The sequence below is a fragment of the Erpetoichthys calabaricus genome, chromosome 2, assembly GCF_900747795.2.
Source record: "Erpetoichthys calabaricus chromosome 2, fErpCal1.3, whole genome shotgun sequence".
In the NCBI taxonomy this organism is placed as follows: Eukaryota; Metazoa; Chordata; class Cladistia; order Polypteriformes; family Polypteridae; genus Erpetoichthys; species Erpetoichthys calabaricus.
Genome location: NC_041395.2, coordinates 272,366,196 through 272,392,166, shown reverse-complemented (window position 1 = coordinate 272,392,166; position 25,971 = coordinate 272,366,196). Strand labels below are relative to the sequence as shown.

Here is a 25,971-nt window from a genome sequence, read left to right as displayed (position 1 = left end):
ATGTACACATATCCCTTGATCCCTGGCCCCACGGGGCACTTAGTGTTATGTAACCAAACCCATGCCTCGGGGGGCTGCCGCAGGGTCTAGACGGGGCTCCTTCTCAGACAGTTTAACAAGCGCATTCATGTAACCGACGAGATTTTATTCCCACATTGGAAACTTACAATCCGAAGTACGCCAAAATGTTCAGGACCAAGTTTACTGTCCTAACGCTTCATGTTGCAAGCGCGAATCTGGCAGTGAACTTAAAAAGAAAGCTGAAACAAACAAACAAACAAACAAAAAGACTTATGGTAGACCATTCATTTGCCTCAAAGCTGGTGGCATATTCATGCCTTATTCATATTAATACAAGACAGTAAGAATTCGAGCACCAGTATACATATTAATTGTTCACTTCATAAAAACAATAGATTTATTTTAGTTTATAAAATGATAAAGATACAGAGAATATCTGTAGTGGTTTTTTTTTTTTTTTTTTTTAAAAAAAAAAGACGACTTTTTATGTTCATTCTTACAACTAGACAGTTTTAAATAAAGTATTATGTATATAAAAAGGAAAACATAACATGGGATACAAAATTTAAATGCTCATTACTGATTACTAAATCACTATTTTTCTATAGCAAAAATAGAGGTTACAAGTATTACTGGTAAATGATAAAATTTAATATATAAACAGTGTACAAATATTGAGTCTTTCAGGGCGTGTTTAGCTACAAATGCATTGTATAATCCGCTATGGCCCACGGACCAAACACAGTGCAGTCCCTGAACTTGTAACACCTGCTTTAGGTCAAATGAAAGGTCTAGCATTGACGTGTAAAGCCCGGACCACAGAGTCGGAAGTAAGCTTAGTTACTAATCTCTATATCTTTCTTTTTCTGATTTTTTTATTTGCCACCTAGTCAATCGTTGTGCCCACGTCTGCATTCACGTAAAATACACACATACCGATGCACACGTACGCAGAGTGTGTGTGCGCGTAGAAAAACAGATAGAGAGACCAGTAGGAATTCTAGTGGCTGGATTACAAGAAAACAAAATGTTCTTTTCATTTGCAACTGTTCTGTCAAAGGACCCTCTTTAACATTGGGATAAACCTTACCAGACAAGGTATCGAAAAACAGAAATTGACAACAGATCATGAAAATGCAGAATATTATCAAAGACGATACTAAAATATTCACAAAGGTATTTACAATAGTATTCTTTTTTTTTTTTTTAAATAATCAGTTTGCATACTGCACAGCGCTTTTTTTTTTTTAATGAAAAGTAGAAAAAAAAAAGATGTCAATTTCTCTAGAGGAGTTGTAAAATATCAATACTGCTACATGAAATAAAAAGGCAATCTGTCATCTCTTTTAATATCTACAGTGGAATACTGGGGACTACTTGTGTTGCATTAACATTAGAGGGGAAAAATCAGGCAATGCGTGCATATTAAATGCATATATATATACACTCATATATATATATATATATATATATATATATATATATATATATATATATATATATATATATATATATATATATATATATATATATATATATATATATATATATATATACATATACACATGCACACACACTATATATATATATATATATATATATAGAGAGAGAGAGAGAGAGAGAGAGAGAGAGAGAGAGAGAGAGAGAGAGATTGATATATATAGATATATAGTTATAGTATGGAATAAAAAAACAAAGTAAAACATTACAAAGATAACTTTGGTGATATAAAATGGTACGTTCACTGAATACCATTTGTAGCACTGCAAAGACCAAACAAAGATTGTTGTTACAATTCTAAATGGACGAAAACAGAACAAAAACCAGAAAACAATCCCATTTCAAGGAGAAATTGGTGTTTGAAAGTAAAAAAAAAAAAAAAAAAAAAATCAAACATAACGACTGCTTTATCGTGTTTTCCTTTTTTTTTTTCCTTTAAAGTTAAATCTACACAGACCGCGTTTGAGCTGGGAACGTCACTGAACAAGGGCAAATTGGCACACATGCACTTCTTAGACGACTCGCTTTACATTGTTAACCAAAGAGAGACAAACGTCACAAAATGGATACAAGAGCGACGCAAGGCTCATGCAGAGGAAGCAATCACAAAAAAGAAGCCCAAGCCAAGGATGTACTACAGTGACTGTGGCACCGAGGTCTCGTTAGGGCAGTAATCGTATACTAACAAGTGGATTTTTTTTCTCTGTTTATCATAAACCTTTTCCCGGCAGGTAAGTTAGGAACTAGACTACTATGTAACAGTCTTGTACAAGAAAGAGCTGCTTTTTCATTTCTGGGAACTGAATGCCCATTACAGCTAAATTAGAGAACACAGTAGGGAACGTTTAGGTTCATTTGCCCTCATATTAAAGGGTTTACTGCCCCCACCTGTTCCGAGCTGTCCATTGTGCAGTGAACATAAGTTTATTTTAAACCAAAGGACAGAACGAAAACTAGAAGATGAAGAAAGAAAAAAAAAAAGAAAACCCCTTCTCTCTGAAGACCACAAGCAGATCCGTTTTCCCTTATCCACACCACGGTAAGGATGTATCCTCCTGATAGCGTCACGGCTGGATGCTGAAACGTGGGCAGCTCCTCCTTGTCTTTGATCCCTTCCTTCTGGGAATGTTAACACAGAGGAAATGTAATGTACTGGGATTATCTATCACTGGTGAACGAGAGCTGGTGGCTTTTCATGCTGTGTTTCCCTTTCTCATTTTGCGGTTTTGTTTTCAAAATTCACTTAAAACCTTTTGTGCTTTGTAACTTTGCTCCTTGGACCAGACAGATGTGGAGTCAGCCGGCCTGGGGTTTGGTGAGGACTCTGCCGACTTGAGAACCTCCCATTTTGATGGAGTGGAAGAACTTTGGTCAAAGGGTTTTCAGCTACTGGCCAGAACAGGGCAGTTTTGTTTCCATCTTCCTCATCTTCAAAACAAATAAAATAAAATAAAATAAAAATGCCACAATATATTTGTATGATTTTTGCAACACTCTTCCTACAAGGTTTACAAAGAACTGACTTTAGCTGCGCAAACATTTCAGAATGATTATTTTCTCATCAGCCAGAAGGACTGTCATTATTTTGAATGTCTTGTCCTTATTCTGCTTGGCTCAACTGGTGCCAAGGTGAGGTTTCTGGAAGGAAGCAATTCCATCTTACTGTCTTCTTTATTTCAGATGAGAAATTATCTCCAGTGAGGTGTGAGATTAACTTCTGTCCTATGGCTACATTAGGAAAAAGTGTATGTTTGGAGTGGAGCTTCAGTTATTTTCAAACAAAGAAAGAAGGTCGTCATTGCTATTGCTCGGCAAGTCAGGAGGATCCAGATAAGAAAGAAGCTCATCGGGATTTGCAAGCTCTGGTAGAAGCTGTAAAAGGAGAGAAAAATCAACTTTACTTTACTGAAACACATTTAAAACAAATGCATCTTCCAAGAAAATACATTTTACTTAAAAAAAATCTCTTCTAGATAAACTCGTGATTCAGCATTTTCAGACCATATGTTATTGTACTGAATATTAAAAAAAGCTTTTTAAAGTAAGATAAGCAGTATGTAAATTCCACAGCCTGTCTTTAATGTCTTTTTTTTTTACAAGATATAAATATACTCTCACATTTGAGCCATCCAAGGGGTGCCTGAGATTTGTTTTCAGATCGATAAAGACGATCTAAACATAATTAACTAATGAAAGGGGAGTAGAGTGCCATGGATTACTTTTAAATAAATGCTCCAAAGTTACCCTGAAAAGGGTTTGTTTTGTATACAATATAGTTTATTTTTTGTATAGCCCAAAATCACACATGGAGAGCCGCAATGGACTTTAACAGGCCCTGCCTCTTGACAGCCCCCCAGCCTTGACTCTCTAAGAAGACAAGGAAAAACTCCAAAAAAAAAACCTTTCAGGGAAAAAAAAAGGAAGAAATCTCAGGAACGGCAATTTGAAGAGAGACCCCTTTCCAGGTAGGTTGGGTGTGCAGTGGGTGTCAAAAAAAGGGTAAATACAATTAAATACACAGAACAAAACACATGTAATCCTCAATTCAATACAACAGTACAATAGTAATATTACAAGTACAGAACAAAATACAAGAGTAGATGATATCACATAATGCGATTCAGATTTGTTCAGAGTCCTGGGGACCTCGGCCATCAAGCTGCCTCCCCGCTACTGGCCATTCTACAACTGAGTCAGTGGTGGGCCAGCCAATATGATGAAAGGACTCTTCTACCAGACGATTCCAGTGCTCCTCCGTTATATCTTTAGTTATTTAACAGATCTATTGGAGAGCAGCAAATCAACTCTTTGTTCTACTTAAGCCACTCTGACTACACCCACACTACCATTTTTACATAAAAAAAAAAAACAGTTATGAAAATGATTTCTGTCCACACTGGTATTTCTGCATCATTTGTAAAAAGATCCCTGTCCATACTGAAATGCCTAGAAACACATATGATGTTGACCTTCGCCTACACTGGGCATGTGCACATTGGCAGAAAACTCTGCAAAGGGTCTGTGTAGTGAAAAACTCAGAGCCTGTTAAAATCAGATTCCCATGTGCTTTATGCACTTTCAAAACTATCAGGGTGTGCAGGACCCTGATAGCATGTTAACAGCATAGAAAAAAAAAATTCTGTAAGGAGCCTGAATGAATTGCCCTCATGTCATGTTAATGCGGAAATTACAGTGGAAAGTAACAGTCTTCAGAACTGGTGGCGGTCATCTTGTCATTAAATTAAAGCACAAATGTTCAAGTGACGTTTAAGACACATTAAGTATTTAGCTCTATGGTTCATTTGCGAGGTGACTGTTTATAGGTCATCTTGTACCATACAAAATTTATAAAGCAAACTCAGTAGTAGGTAGGTAGGTAGGTAGGTAGGTAGGTAGGTAGGTAGGTAGGTAGAAAGAAAGAAAGAAAGAAAGAAAGAAAGAAAGAAAGAAAGAAAGAAAGAAAGAAAGAAAGAAAGAAAGAAAGAAAGAAAGAAAGAAAGAAAGAAAGAAAGAAAGAAAGAAAGAAAGGTGTATGTGTGTCTGTATCTTTGCTTTACTGCATTGTGCTTTCGTGTTTCTCTGTCCTGTAGTATTGCGAGTTCAGTTGCATTTCACACTCATCCAATTTGTTAAGCACCTAGTTATTACTTTTGTTGCAGAATGCGTTCCTCTTTACTGAACAGATTAAGTCTGAGTAATAAACGTTGATTAGAGACAATCAACTAAGTTACTTACAATCTGATTGTCACAGGGCTCTGAATGTTTTACTACAATATTAATACCACCGGATTTATTGTAATCCCACAGAAGAGCTACTGTAGCACAGATTGCTGAAAAGCTTAATGATGGCCATGAGATAAAGTCGTCAGAACATACAGTGCATTGGAACTTGCTGCATATGGGGTTGCATAGCATCAGCACCAGTCAGAAATGCAATGCTAACTCCTATCCACTGCTAAAAGTGCCTACAATGGGCATGAGAGCATCAGAAGTGGACTATGAAGCAATGGAAGAAGGTGGCCTGGTAAAATGAATCTTGCCTTCATTAACATCATGTGGACAGCCAGGTGCATGTGCGTCATTTGCCTGGGTAAAGATAGCAGCAGGATGCACTAAGCCAACAGAGGCAGTGTGATGCTGTGGGTAATGTTTCAGCTAAGCAAACTTGGGTCCTGGCATTCATGTGGATGTTACTTTGACATGTACCACATACCTAAAAGACTGTTGCTAACAACATGCACCCCTTCATGGTAATGGAATTCCCTGATGGCACTGGAATCTTTTAGCAGGATAATGCACCCTGCCACAATACAAAAATTGTTCAGGAATTGTTTGTGGAGCATGACAAAAGAGTTCAAGGTGGTGACTTAACCTCCAAATTCCACAGATTTCAGTCTGATCAAACATCTGTGGGATGTGCTGGAAAAACAAGTCTGATTCATGGAGGCCCCACCTCACAAATTTACATGACTCAAAGCACCTGCTGCTAACGTGCTGGTGCCAGATACCACTGGAAACCTTTGGAGGTCTTAAGGTGTCCATGCCTCGACGGGTTAGAACATGAGGTGGCACAACGGGGATCTACACAATATTTGGCAGATGGTTTTAATGTTGTGGATAATCGGTGTAAACGTATACTCATATATATTACTATTATAGAAAACAGGTCTTCTTTAGCCTCACATAAAACATGATGTAGCTTGCATCATGTGGTAAGTTGTGTACTTTAAGTGCTGTGCTTTATATTTAAGTACTTTGATATATATATATATATATATATATATAAATATAAATAAATAAATAAATAAATATATATTAGGGCTGTGTATTTGCACTGATGTACCGAAACAATTTGATTTTCTGTCATAATATCCTGATTCGATATCGATTTTATCTCGATTGAAAAAGTGTGAACTGATACCAGTATTTGCAACATGTGGAACAAAATATAATTTCTTTTTATAAAAAAACAAAAAAAACAAAACACTTTTTCACAACGCTGCACTCATTCAAATTTCACAATTTCATAATTTAGCCAACATATACATTGCCACATCAGAGTCCACAAATATTACGAGGGCTCCTTGTTTTAATGCAATGCAGTGGCATCTGCTTTATAAAATATCTATATCATCTTACAAATAATATTATTATAAAATTATCAAATATTGCTTCTTAAATAATAAGTATGCCATTCAGTGACCTATTCATGTGTTAAGAATCTCTATGTAGACACCCTTCAACAAAACTGTTAAACTGTTGCAAAATTTACTCCCCTATGGGATATTTAAAATAATCTTGAATTAGTTAAAATAAAAGATACACCGGGAAGACTTGTGTCTTTCTATAATTCTACAAGATACACATATCTTCAGTTGTTCACAAGTAGCAGTCATGTTAGTCCATCCTGAAAATGTGTCCTCACAGTTCCTCCTCAGACAAAAAGGATCTAGAGCTAATGATTTACTGGCAGCAGCATTGAATGAATGGAAAGAACTTGATAAAGCCTAGGTATAATAACTTCACTCATTTGCTTTCCGGTTGGTATAGCATACTGAAGTTCCAAAACCTGTATCATTTGTCAAAAGCCCTTGTTTTCAACAACAGTGTAGAACCCCTTATCTTTACTGTTATTTTTTGGGCACAAGGCATATTAAATGGAAGCTTGGAGCTAAATGCTATCTCCAGTGTAGATTTAGGCTTTACGTGTTTGGATGTTGACTAAGATTCTTTATGGGTGACGTCGGGATAAATTATTTCTCAAGTTTGTTGTGTTAACAACAATAGTTAACTTCTGAGTTGCACAGCTTACATATGGCTTTTTATCCAGTTTTACTGACACAGTTTGAATCCATAGTAAGTCCACACATCTGATTTAAGTATTGAAGGCACTGATTTCAGTTGAGGAGGACATACCATTTTATGTAAAGTGCTTTTTCCATAAAGTCTTAATTAGCGACATCTATTGGATTGAATGCCAAAAACGAAGATAAGCAAAAATGTACATACTGTAATTGAGCAGCAGAGAGATTCACAAGATTGATCTTGAGACCTTAAGAAATCGATACTGAATCGATTAAATGAAAAATAACAATTAATGGGAAAAATCAATATTTTTACCCAGGCCTAATAGATATATACATTATGCCTGGTAAAGTCAACACAATAATTTTTGCGATTAATGTGGCCTGTTTAATGCAGTAAAAAATATTGTTGCATCCAGGGCCGGCCACAAGGCAAATGCCTCAGGCAGTGCTTTGGTCAGGGCAGCATTTTCATGTAATTTTTATTTATTTATTTTTTTTAATATTACGAAACAATAATACCACCTAAAGAATTACATACACATCCAGCACTATATTTATATACTACCTTCATTTAAAGGTTTAACATTTTATATTACGCAGTTCACAACGATACACCATACAATATATGAATACGTATTACTGGTTTCCATTTTCTTGATTTATACATATGGACATAAGTGGAAAGGGGGTGGGGGGTGGAGTTTATGATAGTCCTGGTGCAACAGAGAAAAGTTGCTAAGATAAAAATTATGCTCTTTTTTTTCATTTCATGTTTTTGTAAGAAGATCGAATTAATGTCATATGACATAAGTGCTAAATAAGTTATCTTTGACTGTCACTAAAACCAAAATAAATCTCTAGTACCTCTGTATTTAACTTGCCAGTCTGCCAGATAGCTTACAGTACTGACTGCCCTAATATAATGACAACATTTTACAAAACAGAAGTGTAATGATTATCCCTACCCATTATTCCAGTTTGCAGTATCCACTAATTTAATCAAAGAATACAACATAACCATCCAAGTAATGCACAGTGTCAATTTTTAAGCAAAATAGCAGCTATGGAGATCAGTTTTTATATGCCAGGAGCAAAGGTGCAGGTAGAGAAATGTTTTCCAGGCTTTATTCTGTGGTGGTACACTTTTTGTAACCCAAAAAATCCCAAGGCACACCACAATTCTACCAACCAAAAAAGCATTAAATCTCTTAGACGTGCTCAACTGTCCAAAGGGGGCGGCAAAAAAGCAGCTTAGAGAATGACGTTCGCAGAAACAGCACTTAGTAAGCACTTTGAATGCATTTCTTAGTTGTTTTGTCCCTCAGCCCGCTCATATAGACGGTCCTCTCTCTGCCTCACTCCACAGACCCCAGGTCAGAAGTAACTCATATGCCCACTGGACCTCAACTCTGTGAGAGTTGCTGGCAAACATGCACCCAGGCAGATGACCCCCCATACCCCCAACAGGTCTCCTAGCTCCTAAAGTACTAAGTGCTGTGTCGGCAAAACAGCGATCATGGAGCTGCTTTTATGTTGGCTTCTCCAGGTAGTCCTGTCCTCCTTGGACAGGTCTTCACCACTACACTGTTATTTGTACAGTGCATCAATTGAAATATACTTGGGTAAAGTACATAGTAATTATACATAAAATACATAAAAAATAATTTTCTTCATAGGAACCTCTTCTGAAACAAGTGTAGCCAAAAAAAATATAATCATCCATGGATATGGCTCTGCAAGTGTGTTCTCAAGGTGGCTAGATTTTATAAGAATGCACTGAAGAATTAGAAATCTGGTTCACTAGTGTTCTTTAGTTGGGAATGGTAGAGATCAGAAACTCCCTACAACTGAAATGGGGTCTTCAAACCTACCATCAACTACCCACACCCTACAGCAATGACAGGAACATGCAGTACTAGAAAACTACATGGATATGTAATGAAGAAGAAGGTGTGGCCTGACAGCTTCACAAATACAACACTCAGTCCATCAAGCTCTCTTTATCTAATAGCCAAACAGTCCCAATATCTCATCCAGATACTTTTTAAAAGTTGTCAAGATTTCTACTTTTGCTACACAACTCAGCAGTTTGTTCCAGATTCACATGACATTTTATGTGATAAAGTTTAGCCTTAAATGCCCTTGGCCTTAATTTCCACCCTTTTTGAATATTTGATTCACTGTTTATTTATAACTTTTACAATTTTGAAAACACGGACAAGTGTAAATCTATTATATAAGTCTTCTCTGCTCGGGACTAAAGAGGCCTAACCCCCTTAGCTTGTGAGAATATTCGTGTATTTGTATGTGTGTATTTGTGTATATGGGACAGACAAAATGTTGGCAGCTACTTCTTTGGTGTCTAAGAGCTACTTACATGTTTACAATATTCATTCTTAAGTAGAATTTGTGGATTCAGTACCTTATTTGTATGGAAATGTGTCACTATATTGTTTGAACTACTAAAGCAAATGGTGATAAATGGTAAACTGGACATGGATTTACACTTGTTAAAGCTACCTTAATAATATATTTTATTTTATGCTGGTTTGTAACATTATTTTTGATTGTTTTATAAAGCACTCCTATTAGAAAGGGAAATAAACCAAGCATAAACCTTTGTCCAATGCCTAAACTGATTTTCCAAGAAGTTTGTCACCAATGTCATTCTACACACAAAACAAGTACAGGAAATTGACAACTAGCCAGAAGACTTGCTGAAACAGTTAACTGGACTTAAGTCTTTTACAGACTAAAATGTTTATACATACTTTCAAATTCCAAAAGCTGATTTTAGCGTATTTGTGGTGGTTCTCAACTAATCATCAGTCATTTTCGATTCTGTTTCAATGTACTCACATATAATACTCCTCGTACTGGAGATGCTTGGTGTGTTGAATGCATTTAAAAAGATATAACAACAGGGATTTTAATTAATAAAAAGGAGTTTAATGAAATGACAGGAACTGGCCTATGATTAGGGAACTGGTTGAACCAAAATTTGAAGTTATGAAGTTGAGAAAATTTTTTAATCTCATGTATTCATACATAATGGAGACAGAAGCCAATACTGTACAAAAAAAATCTCATGTTACTCATGTTGCATTATCCACATATCTGTTATCCAGCAGCTTACCTGAAACATGCCAAACTAATGCCTTTTGGTTAAAACATTGTGAAATAGTTACTTCTGAAATCATCTGCACGCACATAAATAGAAAATGTTAAGACCCATGGGAAGGACATTTTGAATTGACGGCAGGACTCTTGACCAATGAATGACATGGAAAGACAAGTCTTCAATTCAAAAAGCCACTTCTGTGAGTCTTTGAGTTTTCTTTTTATGTATGTGTTGATAATTCCAAAAGTAACTAACACAATTTTAGCAAAAAATCTTTTGTTTTATGTCTTTGGTAAGTAACTGCATAACAGACATGTGGATTATGAGACACGAGTAATGTGCATTTAATTTCTTTGTACAGGACTGGTCACTATCTATATTACTAAACGACAGTTTAATATATGCACGGACAGCGGACACAGGACGCACCGAGGCGCATGCGCCAGGGCGCCTCAGCACCCCAGAGTCAAACCCAGCGGCTTCCCAGAGTCGGTAGGTGGCGCCCAAACAACACAACCTGTAAACTAAACTTGCTCTAATCCACTGTGCCAGCAGTCAGTGTGGTGTATTTGAATCACATAACGGTAATTCAGTATTAAAAGTAAGTTGAATTATGATTCCTAACAGTAAACGACTTCTACTTAATGACACAGCTACAGAAAAACAAAAATGAGACCGCATGGATAAGAACAATAAATGAAGGCTCCTACAACGCGCTTCAGAGACACCACAAGCAAAGAAGTCACGGCTCCAAAAAGAAAGAGCTCAACTAACGGAAATACAAAAACGAGCCCGTATGGATATAAACAATGAACGAAGGCGCCCACAACGCGCTTCTGAAACAGCAGAGGCAAAGGAGTCACGGCTCCAAAAAAGAAAGAGCTCAACGATTAGAAATACAAAAACGAGCCCGTATGGATACGACCTGTAAACTAAACCTGAGGTAAAGCGTGCACTTCAGGTTGTACAGTATATATGCACAGATGCCAGAGGCAACAGGCAAGCCATACACACTACCGTCACTTCAGCACGCGAATTCGCCGCCGTCAGCAAACGACTTCTAGTTGACGACACAGCCATAGAAAAACAAAAACGAGACTGCATGGATAAAAACAATAAATGAAGGCGCCTACAACGCGCTTCTGAAACACCAGAACCAGATGAGTCACAGCTCCAGAAAGAAACCGCTTCAGTACAAATATGTTTATTTAATTGAATGAAAAATTTCCCAGGACGCACCCACCCTCCATGATTTTTCATCTCTCCAAATATCGGAGGGAACAGAAAGTGATTGGCATTCTTGGATTTGCGATTCTTTCGAGAATCGCGGGGTTACTGGTTGACTTATGTCATAAACTTCTTCATTCACCAACTCTCCTTTCTGTATGAAAGCATGAAATTAAAAGTTTTTCTTGCTACCACTACAAAGCACAAAGAGTAGATAACATTAAAGAAAAAAAATGCTAGGGAGAAGTATTCCAATAAGTATTTTCACATTTTATGCTGAAAATACGAAAGTCATCTCATTTTCTTCAGTCTGTTTTGTCATTCAAGACTTGTATGTCGGGCAGCATGGTGGCACAGTGGTAGCGCTGCTGCCTCGCAGTTAGGAGACCCGAGTTCGCTCCGGTTTCCTCCCACAGTCCAAAGACATGCAGGTTAGGTGGATTGGTGATTCTAAATTGGCCCTAGTGTGTGCTTGGTGTGTGGGTGTGTTTGTGTGTGTCCTGCGGTGGGTTGGCACCCTGCCCGGGATTGGTTCCCTGCCTTGTGCCCTGTGTTGGCTGGGATTGGCTCCAGCAGACCCCCGTGACCCTGTGTTCGGATTCAGCGGGTTGGAAAATGGATGGATGGATGGACTTGCATGTCATTCATATTGATTATGGAATTATCTCGGATAACTATTACCTTCATTTCAATGAGGCGCTACATCACTTATTAATATTTAAACAAAATAGACAGCATTGACATCTTGCAAATATGGAGTTGGAAAAAGAGACACTTGAATTGCCCTATACTGTAACTTCTATTTATTCAATAGTTGGAGAATCCTAGTAAATGAGATAGCTATCATTATGATAAAATACATTACCTAAATACCACAGAAATCTTGCCAACTTATGTCATGCATCAAAATAAATAAATAACTAAACAAAATAAAATAACCAAATGTTTTGAACCAGCGATGCTAGCATTACAAGACCAAAAATTAAGAATGCATGGCAAAATGACAGTGACGTCTCCACTTGAAGCACTGAACACAGAGCATGGCAAACTTACATCGAGGGAGGGTTCTGGCATATCAGGTGCTCCCTGCCCTCCAGCTTGACCTTCTAAGCCCGCAGAGGGATTAAAGGTCAGGTCACTGTGTGGATGGTTGTTAGCCCCAGCCTGGGGAGGAGGCTGCCGTGACTGCTGGGGAGGACCGCTGTGATGTAATGGCTGCCCTGACTGGCTGTTAGGGTGAGGAGGCGCGTGCAAACCTTGCTGCATGGAGTTATGGGACTGATCTGTGCTGCCAGGATGAGGGATCTGCAAAGAAGGAAAAAGCAGGAGATGAAAGAGAGTCTTCATTTTTGGTGTTTACCTCCAAAATTTCCAATGTGGATAATTAAAGAGATTTTCGCTTATTATACAAAAGAAAACCGTGCCCTCAGTTTAAAATTTTAACCTTTAAAACATTTACTCCTGTGTTAGCAGAAAAAAAACCCACAAACAGTAACATAATTAGGATTATAAACAAACATTTTGAAACTGTCAATCAAAGGGAGCAACTGTAAAAAAATATTGTGAGAATTCAATTTTGAGGGTGGCCAAAATGTGACTCGCGACCTATATTCCTCATGCTTAACATAAACATTTTACAAAAGAAAACTGACTATTCAATATGTTGTGCTCATTTTTTGGCTAATTAAACAGGCTCATCTTGTTGTTTCTTAAAATTTATTTGGTATTTGTATTAATGAGCATAACTTGACCAGTTAATTCTAGTGCCCTATTACTGTTACATATTTTAAAAAGAAGGTGGATGAAATCAATCCATTTTTTTAAGCAGGACCTTTCCCATGAAACTTCACTTTATTTTTATATTGTACTCTATGCACTGGGGTGACTCAGAGCACATATATTTTGGACTTATTGTTGAAATGTTAATTAGAAACTTATTATAATATTTTCATGCTGGCACTTTCCTATATTTAAGAATATCACATACATGAAAGGCTACACAATAAAACTTATAGGGTCAGGAGAATACCTACAAAATCCAAAAGGTCCCATTGTCAGTGAAACCAATACAGTACCTGTTCTATTTTATAATAATGTACCATATTGGGTGTTTTAATTAACTTCTTCCCTGTTAACAATCTGCAGATTTAGTAAGTTGTATGTTATAATGAGCCACTATTATCTCCTATTGCTGTGTAAATCAGAATACTTTACTTATTCTTTCTTTCACAGTCTATGTCAGAACCATATACTTGCCTATCTGTTAAAAACAAAAGCAGCCACCAATCATACTAGACCATACGCAAACAAGTTACTTCTAATTGTTTTTTTGGAAACAGCAGACTAATTCCCAGATCATTTTACCTTCTTTTTTAAAAGGTACTATAAAAGTTCAACAATTTTAGCTTCTAGTACAGTACTTTCCCAATTTCCAAGTGCTTTTTAAACAGACCTGCCAATTGTGTTCTCCTCATTTTAGAGTCCTGCAAAATACAATGAGCTTATTTTCATGATTGCTTTTTCATTCATGTTGACCATATTTATGTTGTTAATTATATTATATGTTAGTTTTCCCTCACTGCAAAAATGCAGTAAATCAATAATTTTACACAAAAATTTTAAAAAGTGCACATGTGCTCAAAAAAAAAAAATTCACAATTACCATTAAATGATAATCATTCCCATTTGATACTGAAAAGGTCATAAAGCAATGTCTAGCAATGATATTCATGCTTGTTGAGTTGTAATTTTTATTTACAAAAGAATGATCTGTAAAAAGCAATCATTTTTAATTTTACTTCTCTGACAACGCTGTGCATGATTCTGACATGCTGGAGAAGGTTTAAGAACAAGAAGACAAGCCATCACTGCAAAACATAACTTTTATGCATTCTAAATCAGTATCTGAACCAGCAATCAAAGAAAACTGTTGTGATATATTTCCAATGTAAAACTGTATATTTAGTAATTATCTGCAATACCAGTTTAACACTGAAAAACTAGTAATAACTAGTAATTAATTCAAAATTCAATATTGTGAAGTGAAAGGATTTCTAAAACAAGCAGATGTATTTCTGCCTCCCTAGTTAGAAAAAAGTAAGTTATTCATAAATAAACAAAAATTGTTTCTGTTTTTATATTAATGCTAATAAAGCATGATGGTGACCATTTCTTCATTATGTGGACCAGTTCCACTTTCAAATAGATGCAGCTTGATATAAAATTTGCGCTTTGTGTGGTGTGGCATGTTAATTTTACACTGGTCTACAAAAAATATTTTTTGTTTGCTACTGGGAACTTCAGAGCAGCTTTTTATTAAGTTTTTCACATTGATTTCATACATGAAATCAGAATTAAGCTACTGCGTCAGATTTTTGAGACACACATCTTTGCTGTTTTGACACTTTTAAATAACAATATAATATTTCAACACATTATCTAGAGTTTAAACTATGTCCCACCAAAATTGTGTTGATGTGTTAATTCTGAAAACAAACCAGAAGACGATACCAGAGATACTTTAAAACAAGTTTATGTCAATTTACCTCAATATAAAAGTGAGGTCAGCATGCTCAAAAATTTTTGAGGCAACTGCTTTTGCACCTGTTCTGCACTGTCTCCTTGCAAGAACCAACAGCAGTCACCCATCATGCTCAGAGTAAATTTTCCCTGATATCGGTTTTCCATCACCTTTATATCTTGATTAAATATTTCCCCGTGCTCATTGCTGACATTGCTTAGATTTGGCGACTTCAGTGACATTCTGGCTCCTGTAAGCTAATATACTTTCAGCATGATCTCAACAAGCTCAGCAAACGTTTCTCTGCTCTGTGACTGTCAAGAAAATTCTGGACAACCTGCACGAATGAGGTTGCTTATTCAGTGGGCTTTAGTTTCCTTTTGAACTCATCGTCAAGCATCAGTTCACGAACTTCAGGACCAGCAAAAACACCTTCCTTAATTTTAGCTTCACTTTTCTTGAGACCAAACTTATTTCTTAAATGCTGAAATGCATCACTTTTACTGTCCAGTCAACCTAGTTGTCCAAGACCTGGAACATCATAACTAAAAAACGGGAAGTGCTGGACGAAAATGGTCTTCAGATTTGGAGTCAGGTACAGGTAAAAGAATCCCAGTAGCAAAATGCTAGTTGACCAGTGTTATCAAAGTAATGGTAGAAATTACTAAGGCTATACAAAGCTCTCTTTACCACCCATGTTTTTATCCTGCTAAATAATTTGACTTTTTGATTTTTTTTGTGAAATTAATGGTAGAGATATTAAGGTAATCAGAATTGTCCATGTGAAGATTTTAAAGAATTGCTAGTGAAAAAAAATCACTTATTAAAAAAATAAAGGTGTGGGGATATGGACCCCCATTTAAATCATGCCTATAATTATATATCAGATGTATTAAGAAAAAAAGATTAAAACAGGAGATTGCAACAGAGCCCAGCATATAATTAAATTAGCATAATGAAGATGGCCTGGTGTTTCGCAATGTCCTTTCTTAAATGACAAAATTGATTCTGTGTCATCATCATGACTTGGTAATCTTATTCCAGACTCACAGACCACCCTACATAAAACAGCCAAGCCTGTAATTCACTTGGATATAATTTTGACTTAATGTGTGCGTTTTTGAAGGTAATTGTTCCTCGTAATTCTGTAGTACCAAGTGAATGCTGTATCTTCAAGTCTGGATAAATATTTGCAAATTTCAGTAAACTTAAATTTTGCCCTTTAACTTATTAACATTATGTATTTTTTAAAAATATAAGTAATACATGTCATTATTAGTGCTGTGTAGACATTTTTACCTCACTAGGTCATTTATTTGCATAAAGGGTTTTTTTTGATAACTTTGGACAAGGTTCTGAGACAAAACATATCGACTAATGTCTGGTAACATAGAATATTATGCTCTTTCAGATGATGAATGAGAAAAAGAAAGATTATTTTTATGCACTTGAATGAAATGGAAATAACATTAATAAATACTAAGAAATCACTTACTGTATCAGGCATAGCATGGCTGAGTGGCTTATCAGGAGTCATAAGGCTGTTGGGAATATCGGGTGGATGAGACAATTGTGGTCCATGAATGAAATCATTCATAGATGTGCCACCGGGGTTACCATGGGGAAAGTCAAAACTGCCATGGCCTTGGTAATTGTTACCTAAAATAGGAGAAGATTGAGAAAATAAATGTACACTGTATTTGTGATGTGTCTGAGCACCACACTGCATCTTAAACATCACAATTACTATAAACGTAAAAATATAATCCTTAATGAAAAGTGATGAGCCTGTACAGAACTCTCTCTACCTTGTCCACTGTATTCGCTATTGTTCCCGCCAGGTGGTGGCGCCAATGAGGAATACGGTGAAGGACCCGGGCCAAGCGCTGCTATCATTTCCATTACATTTGGCATGATCATCTGACTGGGGCTCATTGTTTTAAATCTTTTTGCCAATGGTCCATCAGGGTCTTCTTTAATATGAATGTCTGACTTAATGGGTACTGGCCTCCAACTACATGTTGGGTCAATTGTAACCTCTTCAAATTCAGAGCTGAAAGAAAATATAAATATAGCAAAATAAAAACACAAATTGATAATAAAAATATAGAAATAATTACGACCAAAAGTAACAGAACATAACCAAAATGTTTCAACAGAAAAGCATATTAAATAGCTTAAAGAAAAATTGAACATAGTCTGTGCTGTGAAATATTAAGTAAATAAAGCACCGAAACAGATTTGCTTGATGTTAATTTTATCAACTTGCCACAAACAAAAGGAATCAACATAATGTTTTATAACTAAACCAAATACATCTATATTCAAAAAGAAATTAACTTACTTTTGTATTGCATTCAGGATTCCCCACATATACTGGTCAACTTCGAGCCCCTCTAATAATGCAGTTTTACTGTCAAAACAAAATTTGAGCTTTTGTCATTGATGGTACTTCAAAGGCCATGCTAATTTTAATAACATAAAAAGAGCAACTAATAACATGCTTCTGCAAGGCAACTAAACCTGAAGTAAACCATGTTTACTTGTGTATTTACAGTATAACTGTTTCACCTAAAACTTCTCAACTATGCAACTTTTTGCATTGGCTCCAAAGTACTTTCACATTCACAGTTTGTCAGAATAGCAGTCTGAACAGAGAAACTAATCAGCACTTGTCAAGAACAGTATGGTATGGTGAAACTGTACTAACAGAGATTCTGAACTGTAACATACACTTATGTTGTAGAACTTGGAAATAAGTCTTAAAATGTAAAGAATGACAGTCTAGACAGGCGCTGAGGGATTTTCTGGTCATAGCTGTTGGAAAGTGCCAGGAACTGCTGAAGATTCTGAAATAACAGAATCATCAAAAACCAGCAGTTGCAGTACCTAAAGTAGTAAGGAGGAGGACCTTATAATAAACAATAATGAAGTCAACAATGAAGCGTTCTTTATGGTGGTCAGAAGTCAATCATACTTTGTAAATTCCCTTTTCAGCACTTCCTTCATTAAATTAATGAGGCGTCATTTTTGGTCATGTATGTTTAATTCCTAAGAAAACAGGCAATTACATTGCTACAGGCTTTAAGGTCATCCTGAAGCTCCATATGACTAGTAGCATTTCTTCCAGTATTTTATGTTATGTCAAAGTAAATTGTTTGTAATGCAGTCATGCACACGCATCAATAACTTGGCATCTGTACAGATTCATTACCCATCACTCAGCACCAAATGTAACCTCATCAAACAAGTCTAAAAGCTTTCTGCAGGGACCAAATTTTTTGTATATGTGCACTTCAAAACTGACAAATACATGTCCACAAACTAATATATTTTATTAGTAACTATTTCCCAATTTCATATTTTAGGACACTGCAACTTTAAACTCCAAATTTTAAGTAAGAAATCTATAGTAGTTACAGTACACATTAAGATTTAGATCTCAAATTTAGTCTTTAAACCTCAGAACTGTAGGGTAGTACGGGGTTTCTTCTTGAAATGACTAACAGAGACATTTCCATGAAAGTAACCGTTAACTGGGTGAACTAGCAGACTGCATTTATAATTATATTTTATTATTAGTGAACAGGAGGAAGAAGGCAGAATATCTGAGGTTTAACTATGATCTGGCTTGAGATGTTAGCCTACAAGGAAAGCTATTTAAAAAGTGTGTAAAAGTTTAAATACCAAGTTTCAGTGGTAGTCTAAGATGGAGACTTAGAGCCAGAGATAGTTCACAGAGTGCAGTTTGGATAGGACGCTTGGAAGAAGGTATCAGGAGTATTGTTAGATCGAAGGATTAATGTGGGGATTAAAGGTTAGGTTTTTAATACTGTGGTAAGACCAGCAATGATGTGTGGAGCTGAAACATGGCCAGTAAAGAGGGTGCAGGAGAAGAAGTTGGAAGTGGCACAAGGGAGAATATCTGAGACGTGTGGAGTTACAAAGAAGGACAGAATATGACGTACAACAGGGGTTGGAGAGCTATCTAAGAAACTACAGGAAAGTACTGTAGTTTGTAGTGGTATGGACATGTGATGAAGAGAAACAATAAATATATGGGCAAAAGAGTAATGGAAATGGAAGTGCAGGGGAAAAGAAAATGGAGGAGGTTCGAAGTGGTGATACAGTAGATGGATAAAGTAAAACAAAGTTTGAAGGAAAAGGGTCTGACTGGGAAGGAAGTGTTAGGGGCAAGCTATATGGAGAAGTAGGTCAACCCCATAAAGAAGTGAGAAAAGATGAAGATAAAGAGAAGAATTTTAGTGCACGTCTCCCTACTTTAGTTTTCACTAAGGCCATGCTCATTATGCTAAGGCTATGTTGTTTTGTGCTTAAGTTCTCCATTTTGGTGTAGCACTCTAGAGTATAGTCAATGGTATAATTTATAGCCTTGCTTGGCTTGGTTTGTAATTATGTGAATTACTATTTTAAGTATATTATGGAGTGGTCATGAGCCACTGAATCAGTTAGTGCCACAGCTCTCTGGGAGCAACATGCAATAAATGCAAAACCTCATCAGAAACAATGGCAAATCCCCTAGTAAAGGACTTGTACTAGTCTCTCATGACTTTTACTGTATTCCATTAAGAACATGTATTACCCTAAAAAGAAAAGGGGGGTGGTGGGGGACCCTAGACATCCTAGAAACTAAAGTGGCAGTGATAAGTGAAAGCACATGACATCCCAGCGAAATTTACAAAAACAGGAGCAGAGGATTCGATGACTGAATGTGTCAGAAAGTATGTGTCAAAGATCATGCTGAAGGTACTGCTGCTGAAAGGATTTGATAAAACAGATTGTACTTCTTTTTATAAAATACAAAATCAATTGAAGAAAAAAATGTCCAGTGTAAATAGCCACTCAAGGGATGTTATTCTATGTTAGTGTTGCCTTATTTTAATTCTGATTTATTTTGTCTCTTTCTTCATCATGTAAAGCACTTTGAGCTGCATTATTTGTATGAAAATGTGCTATATAAATAAATGTTGTTGTTGTTGTAGCCTGAGAAAATATACAAAATAAAGCTGCTGTAAAGGAAATACTGAAAAAACAACAGGGAGAACTTGGAATTAGAGGAAGTTCATTACTAAATTATAAACACAACAGGAACAGGAGGTAGTGCTTACAATCTAAGATGTTTAATCGGAACCTGACCAAAAAGCACGAGGGCATTGTTGCATGCTTTCATGTTTATTTCATATAATCAAAATGTTTTTTTTTATGATAAAGAATGTTGAGGAAAAAGGGTACGTAGCATGATAAAGGAGGGCACATCATCTTCAGATGACTAAGCCATGGCAGAGGACTATAGGGAAACACTACAAAAAAACAATGAATTCAGTAACTACTGTAAACAAACAGGCAATATGTGAAGATCAATTTGAAGAAGGCAAAACTCAAGAGGGCTTGTGGTGAGGGGGCAGGGAAAAATCATTGCAACAAATGAAAGGAATGCCCATCAGGCGGTGCAGTTTTTCATTACTTAGGTCTGATTACTTCACACAAAAGAATTATAGCTAGAACTGCAGCAACTTGTGAGTTCAACATGAACATGAGTACTGGTGTTAACCAAGAGAATACTAAGACGGTAGCAAGAGCATGTATTTACATACTTCAGAGACACAGAAGCTGATGAAAATAAGCAAGTTAGCAACATTGGAAACATACAGAGGACAGTGGGAGAAATAGGATGCAAAAGTATAACATCTAAAGACAGAAAAAAGGCTCCTGAAGAGCACTTCAAAGTGAAAAAGACACACTTAGATACAAAGAGAAAAAGCTCAGTGAAGGAGTTTTCAGAGACAGATTAGAAACACAGAAGACTTGTATGCAGTCACCAAGCAGAGAACAACAGACAAGGAGAACTGGTGAAAGAAAATGCCTTCTGCTTCTGTGCAGAATATATCTTTTGATGATAATAATAATATCAAATATAATTCAACAATTTAATTTAGCATTCCCATTAATCCAGTTGCCACTAAATTATTTAACACATTGACTGCTGGACCATTTACTACCAGGACTCTGCAGTTAAGGTGTATGCATATATGATAAATAATGTAATTATTAATACTCATAAAAACGCAAATAAATGTATTAGAAAGCAATGGTTTTATTTTCAACAGTAACTATCAAAAATTTAAGTAAATTGCTAATTACTTTATTTTCACCAGCAACATGTCTGCATTTGAACAAGTGTTTCTTGAAGCATGGCACCATGCAGAGTGCAGGCCTAGAAGCACGTGTGCATTTCTTTGCACTGTTTATGCTTGTACACAATACATTTGGTAGTTAATGACTATTTGTGCTCATTTGGCGGTAGAATGATGTACTGCTGTCCTGACAGTCATGACAAGTCACATGCCTTGTGATGAAGAAATGCATCTGCATCAGTGTCACACAGGTTCGACATCAGTCAGCTGACTGCCACAATCTCAGTCACTGTCATTAACATCAAAATATTAATCTAAAACTTCTTTAGTATGTTGTGATTTGACAGGCTCAATGAAATATGACTTAACTCATACCTCACGTTCAAAGTGTATAGAACACAGATGTGGACGCATCCAAGAGAGAATTTGTATTCTTTATTCAAATTATTACCATATAGCATAAGCTTTAGGTGCTTAAAATGTTTATAATCATTTAAACTGTACAACATGATTGTGCCAAATGGTAAAAATTTCAGCTAACCAGTTGTACATTATCAATAACATAAAAGACAGAATAGAAGGAAGCCTGAGCAATGTTCCTAACATATAATCTGAAGAAATTAATTACAGTGCCATTGTAATGTTAAACATGATTCTTCACTTTCAACTAATAAGAGACCAAGAATGGCTTTCACATTTATGTTTGTAAGTATTCTTCAACATAAGTATAAGATTCGGATTTTTTTTTTTACTTACTTGCATACAGGGCATCGCCAAGTACCTCTTTCACAGTTCAACTGCAAATATGACTCCAGATCAAAACACTAAAAATAAATAATAAAACAAACTATTCTGAGTTAATGTTTATTATATTATATTATTATATTTTATTTTATATATTACAGTAATTCCTCCTCCATCGCGGGGGTTGCGTTCCAGAGCCACCCGCGAAATAAGAAAATCCGCGAAGTAGAAACCATATGTTTATGTGGTTATTTTTATATTGTCATGCTTGGGTCACAGATTTGCGCAGAAACACAGGAGGTTGTAGAGAGACAGGAACGTTATTCAAACACTGCAAACAAACATTTGTCTCTTTTTCAAAAGTTTAAACCGTGCTCCATGACAAGACAGAGATGACAGTTCAGTCTCACAATTAAAAGAATGCAAACATATCTTCCTCTTCAAAGGGGCAAACAAATCAATAGGGCTGTTTGGCTTGTAAGTATGCGAAGCACCGCGGCACAAAGCTGTTGAAGGCGGCAGCTCACACCCCCTCCGTCAGGAGCAGAGAGAGAGCGAGAGAGAGAGAGATGGAGAGAGACAGACAAAAAAATCAATACGTGCCCTTTGAGCTTTTAAGTATGTGAAGCACCTTGCAGCATACTTAAAAGCTGCACACAGAAGGTAGCAACGTGAAGATAATCTTTCAGCATTTTTAGACGAGCGTCCGTATCGCCTAGGTGTGTGAACAGCCCCCCTGCTCACACCCCCTACGTCAGGATCACAGATAGTCAGCGCAAGAGAGAGAGAAAGAAAAGTAAGTTGGGTAGCTTCTCAGCCATCTGCCAATAGCGTCCCTTGTATGAAATCAACTGGGCAAACCAACTGAGGAAGCATGTACCAGAAATTAAAAGACCCATTGTCCTCTGAAACCCGCGAAGCCAGCGAAAAATCCGCGATATATATTTAAATATGCTTACATATAAAATCCGCGATGGAGTGAAGCCGCGAAAGGCGAAGCGCGATATAGCGAGGGATTACTGTATATTATATTTTCTAAACCACTTACAAGAACAACGTTGTATGGATCACAGGCCAATGCCGAATACACTCACGCACCTACTCACATTGGTATCAGTTGTCACAATACCAAAATGTCAAACATCAATACTAATTAAATATAATTTTCGATACCCAACACAGTACAATGTGACTCAGTAAAAATTTTACTTAAATAAACTGCAATTCTACATGCATTTAAATCTTTGATGTAAACAAATAATATAAAGTATAGTTATTAAATGAAAAAATTTCAAGTAGCGCAATCTTTTGTAAAAGAGTAAAGTTCTAAACATAATAAAAAGTAAACAATTTTAAATCTGATCAACAATTTTTTTACATTGATGAAAACACACAATGTTACTAAGGTAATACAATAAAATGTTACAATTAACATTAAATGTTAATTAAATTAAGTATTGCAATCTATTGTAAACAGTATACTTGAAAATATTAAAACTAATGTAAAAAGAGTAAAAAGAACATCAATGTGCTCTTTTGTAAACAAATATTCAGAAAAGTAACACACAAAAAAATTTACTTAAAGGCTTTGCATAAATGCAAACAGCGCGCAATGCATTTTTATGTAAATAAACTTGGACGTCTTTATAATGTCCACATTTTTTGCAAGAAAGACTAACCTGTCAATGTGCTTTTCCATGAGGCCACTGTGTGCTTTTGTTGGGCTGCAAATGAGCCCTGACATATTAAATACACACTGTGAAGCACAGCTGGACGTATATAAGCACATGTTGGACTAGTGCCACTGGTTACTGCAGTTAAGCACTGAACAGTTATAGCGCCACACATTGTATTGCAAATATGATTAAATAAAATTTTTAATTTGCATGTAATAAAATACATGTAACGCGCTGCAGCAGCACACTATGTGGTGAGCGTTTAAAAATTGAGGGAGTGATGGAGCTTAAGTGCTAAAAAGTGTTGAATGAATAACAGTACAGAATAAAAGTGACCTGCAGGCAAAAATAATGGAAGACCCCTGTCTTGATGTGTTAAATGTTTAACTGGCTAAAAAAAATGTTTTAACTGTAAAAAAAAATACATATCACATACATCCCATCCCTACTTCAGATGCAACAGTTTACAGGTTTATACTTGCTAATATTTCCATAATTTAGAAATAAGATACTTTTTGATTTTTTTTTTTGTGCCGACTTGCTTGCAAATCTTGCATACAGGCTTGCATGTATCGTTTGTTTTTACATCCACATTTACAACACCACTCAAGTATTTCTAGACTTGTTAGTTAAATATGCTGCTGAAGGCTCAAGGCAGCTAAAATTGCCATCTTATTAACACATGTGACTGGATGGAAATGGGACTGCAATTTGAGCCATGGTGAACTAGAAGTGCTTTCATATTGTTAGGCTGTAGAATCGATACCATGGAAAATGAGTACTGAAGTAATTTTAAAATTTTTAAATGTTAAAATCGATGCTTGTCGATATTTCAATATTTTTGACAACCCTAACAACTCTGTTTAGGCAAAATCTCATTAAACTACACAATGAAGACAATAAATTCTGAGGATAACCAATTTAAATCAATTTTGTCAAATACAAAAGTGAAAATGGCCAAATACAAGTAGTATTGATATCACTAAGCATTCAAAACAGAAATGAACAAACCTGGACATGTTTACAATCATGACCTCTTGCTGGCAGCTGAATCCGCCGAAATGTTATTGGACACTTGAGGGATACTTTGATAGCTGTCTGCTCCACACCATCTTCCCCATTTAGTGTGGCATTGCCCGATGATGCTGCTACACTACTAAAATTCCTTTTTACTGCAGAAATATAGACAATGAAAAATTATGTAGTTTTGCTGGTACACTTTTAGTGGAGATGTTGGATTCTTAAAAGTGTGTACATCTTACTTTTTGTGATGCAGTGTTCAGCTGGGAGAAGTCTCTTCTTTAACAGCCCTTGAAGAACTGACCGAACAGAGGGCCTGTGTACCAGCTGAAGGACAAAGAGGTGCGACTGCAAAACAAACAAGAGATTTACTCATGATATCCAGTTTGAAGATTGTGCAATACTCCAAGTTTTGCAATGACCATGCAACAAATAAGTCCTATACTTACACAGCAGCAGGCAGTGACAGTAATCTGAATTGTATTTCTTCCTGGCTGACATACATGTTTCAGGTGCAAGGGCTTATGGGAAGTCTTGTTGTCTCCACGTTCAATTGTGAGAGGAGTTGCATTAACGCTGACTTGGACAGAAGCAGGCCAATTTGTGTTCATTTGCCTGTCTTCATGGTGGTAACACTTGAACTGGAGTTCCAAATCAGACCTAAATACAAAAGAATTAATTTTAGGCAATACTGAGCAAGAAACTATATGTTCTTAAGCCCGGCCAATTTTATTTATTTTATTTTTTTTTTTAAGTGGATGCTGAAAATGAACTTTTTTCCTTTTGGTGGGTTAGTATGCTTTAGTCACCAAACCAAATGATGCAACTTAATAATGAAGTACAAATGCATTTTGACCAAATTTTATTTGATATTACTTGATTTATACTTCTTCTAATTCTAAGATGATTCTAATCTACCCTATAATGCATGAGCAATTAACAAACAGACAGTTATTTAAATCTATATACACATAATGGGAATCTAAAAATCTGTCGATGGACTTCATCTCCAATCTTGATATCCTCAAGAGCACTAATGCCTTCCTTTCTTTATAGTTTGGCACAATTCTTAGAAAATAAAAAAAATAAAATGCTATATGCCTTTTCCACTATTGATTTTTTTTTTTAATTAAAGCCCTATTTTAGTTAAAAAAAAGGTTAAACTTGGCACAAATCTCCA

General features: G+C 36.1%; 1 protein-coding gene across 6 annotated transcripts in view; it reads right to left on the bottom strand.

Moving 5' to 3' along the window:
* Window positions 1–2,031: 2,031 nt before the first annotated feature.
* The window catches only part of zmiz1a (zinc finger, MIZ-type containing 1a), a 295,579-nt gene continuing 271,639 nt past the window's right edge, over window positions 2,032–25,971 (bottom strand). For all 6 annotated transcript variants that reach the window (XM_051923788.1, XM_051923787.1, XM_051923789.1 and 3 more), the window contains 9 exons: window positions 25,241–25,451; window positions 25,034–25,139; window positions 24,783–24,943; window positions 22,108–22,175; window positions 17,541–17,609; window positions 17,005–17,249; window positions 16,692–16,855; window positions 12,730–12,981; window positions 2,032–3,393 (listed from right to left, as the gene is read on the bottom strand). In XM_051923788.1, the coding sequence (XP_051779748.1) occupies window positions 3,286–3,393; window positions 12,730–12,981; window positions 16,692–16,855; window positions 17,005–17,249; window positions 17,541–17,609; window positions 22,108–22,175; window positions 24,783–24,943; window positions 25,034–25,139; window positions 25,241–25,451 (1,384 nt within the window). In that variant the 3' untranslated portion in view covers window positions 2,032–3,285. The remainder of the gene's footprint in view (window positions 3,394–12,729; window positions 12,982–16,691; window positions 16,856–17,004; window positions 17,250–17,540; window positions 17,610–22,107; window positions 22,176–24,782; window positions 24,944–25,033; window positions 25,140–25,240; window positions 25,452–25,971) is intronic.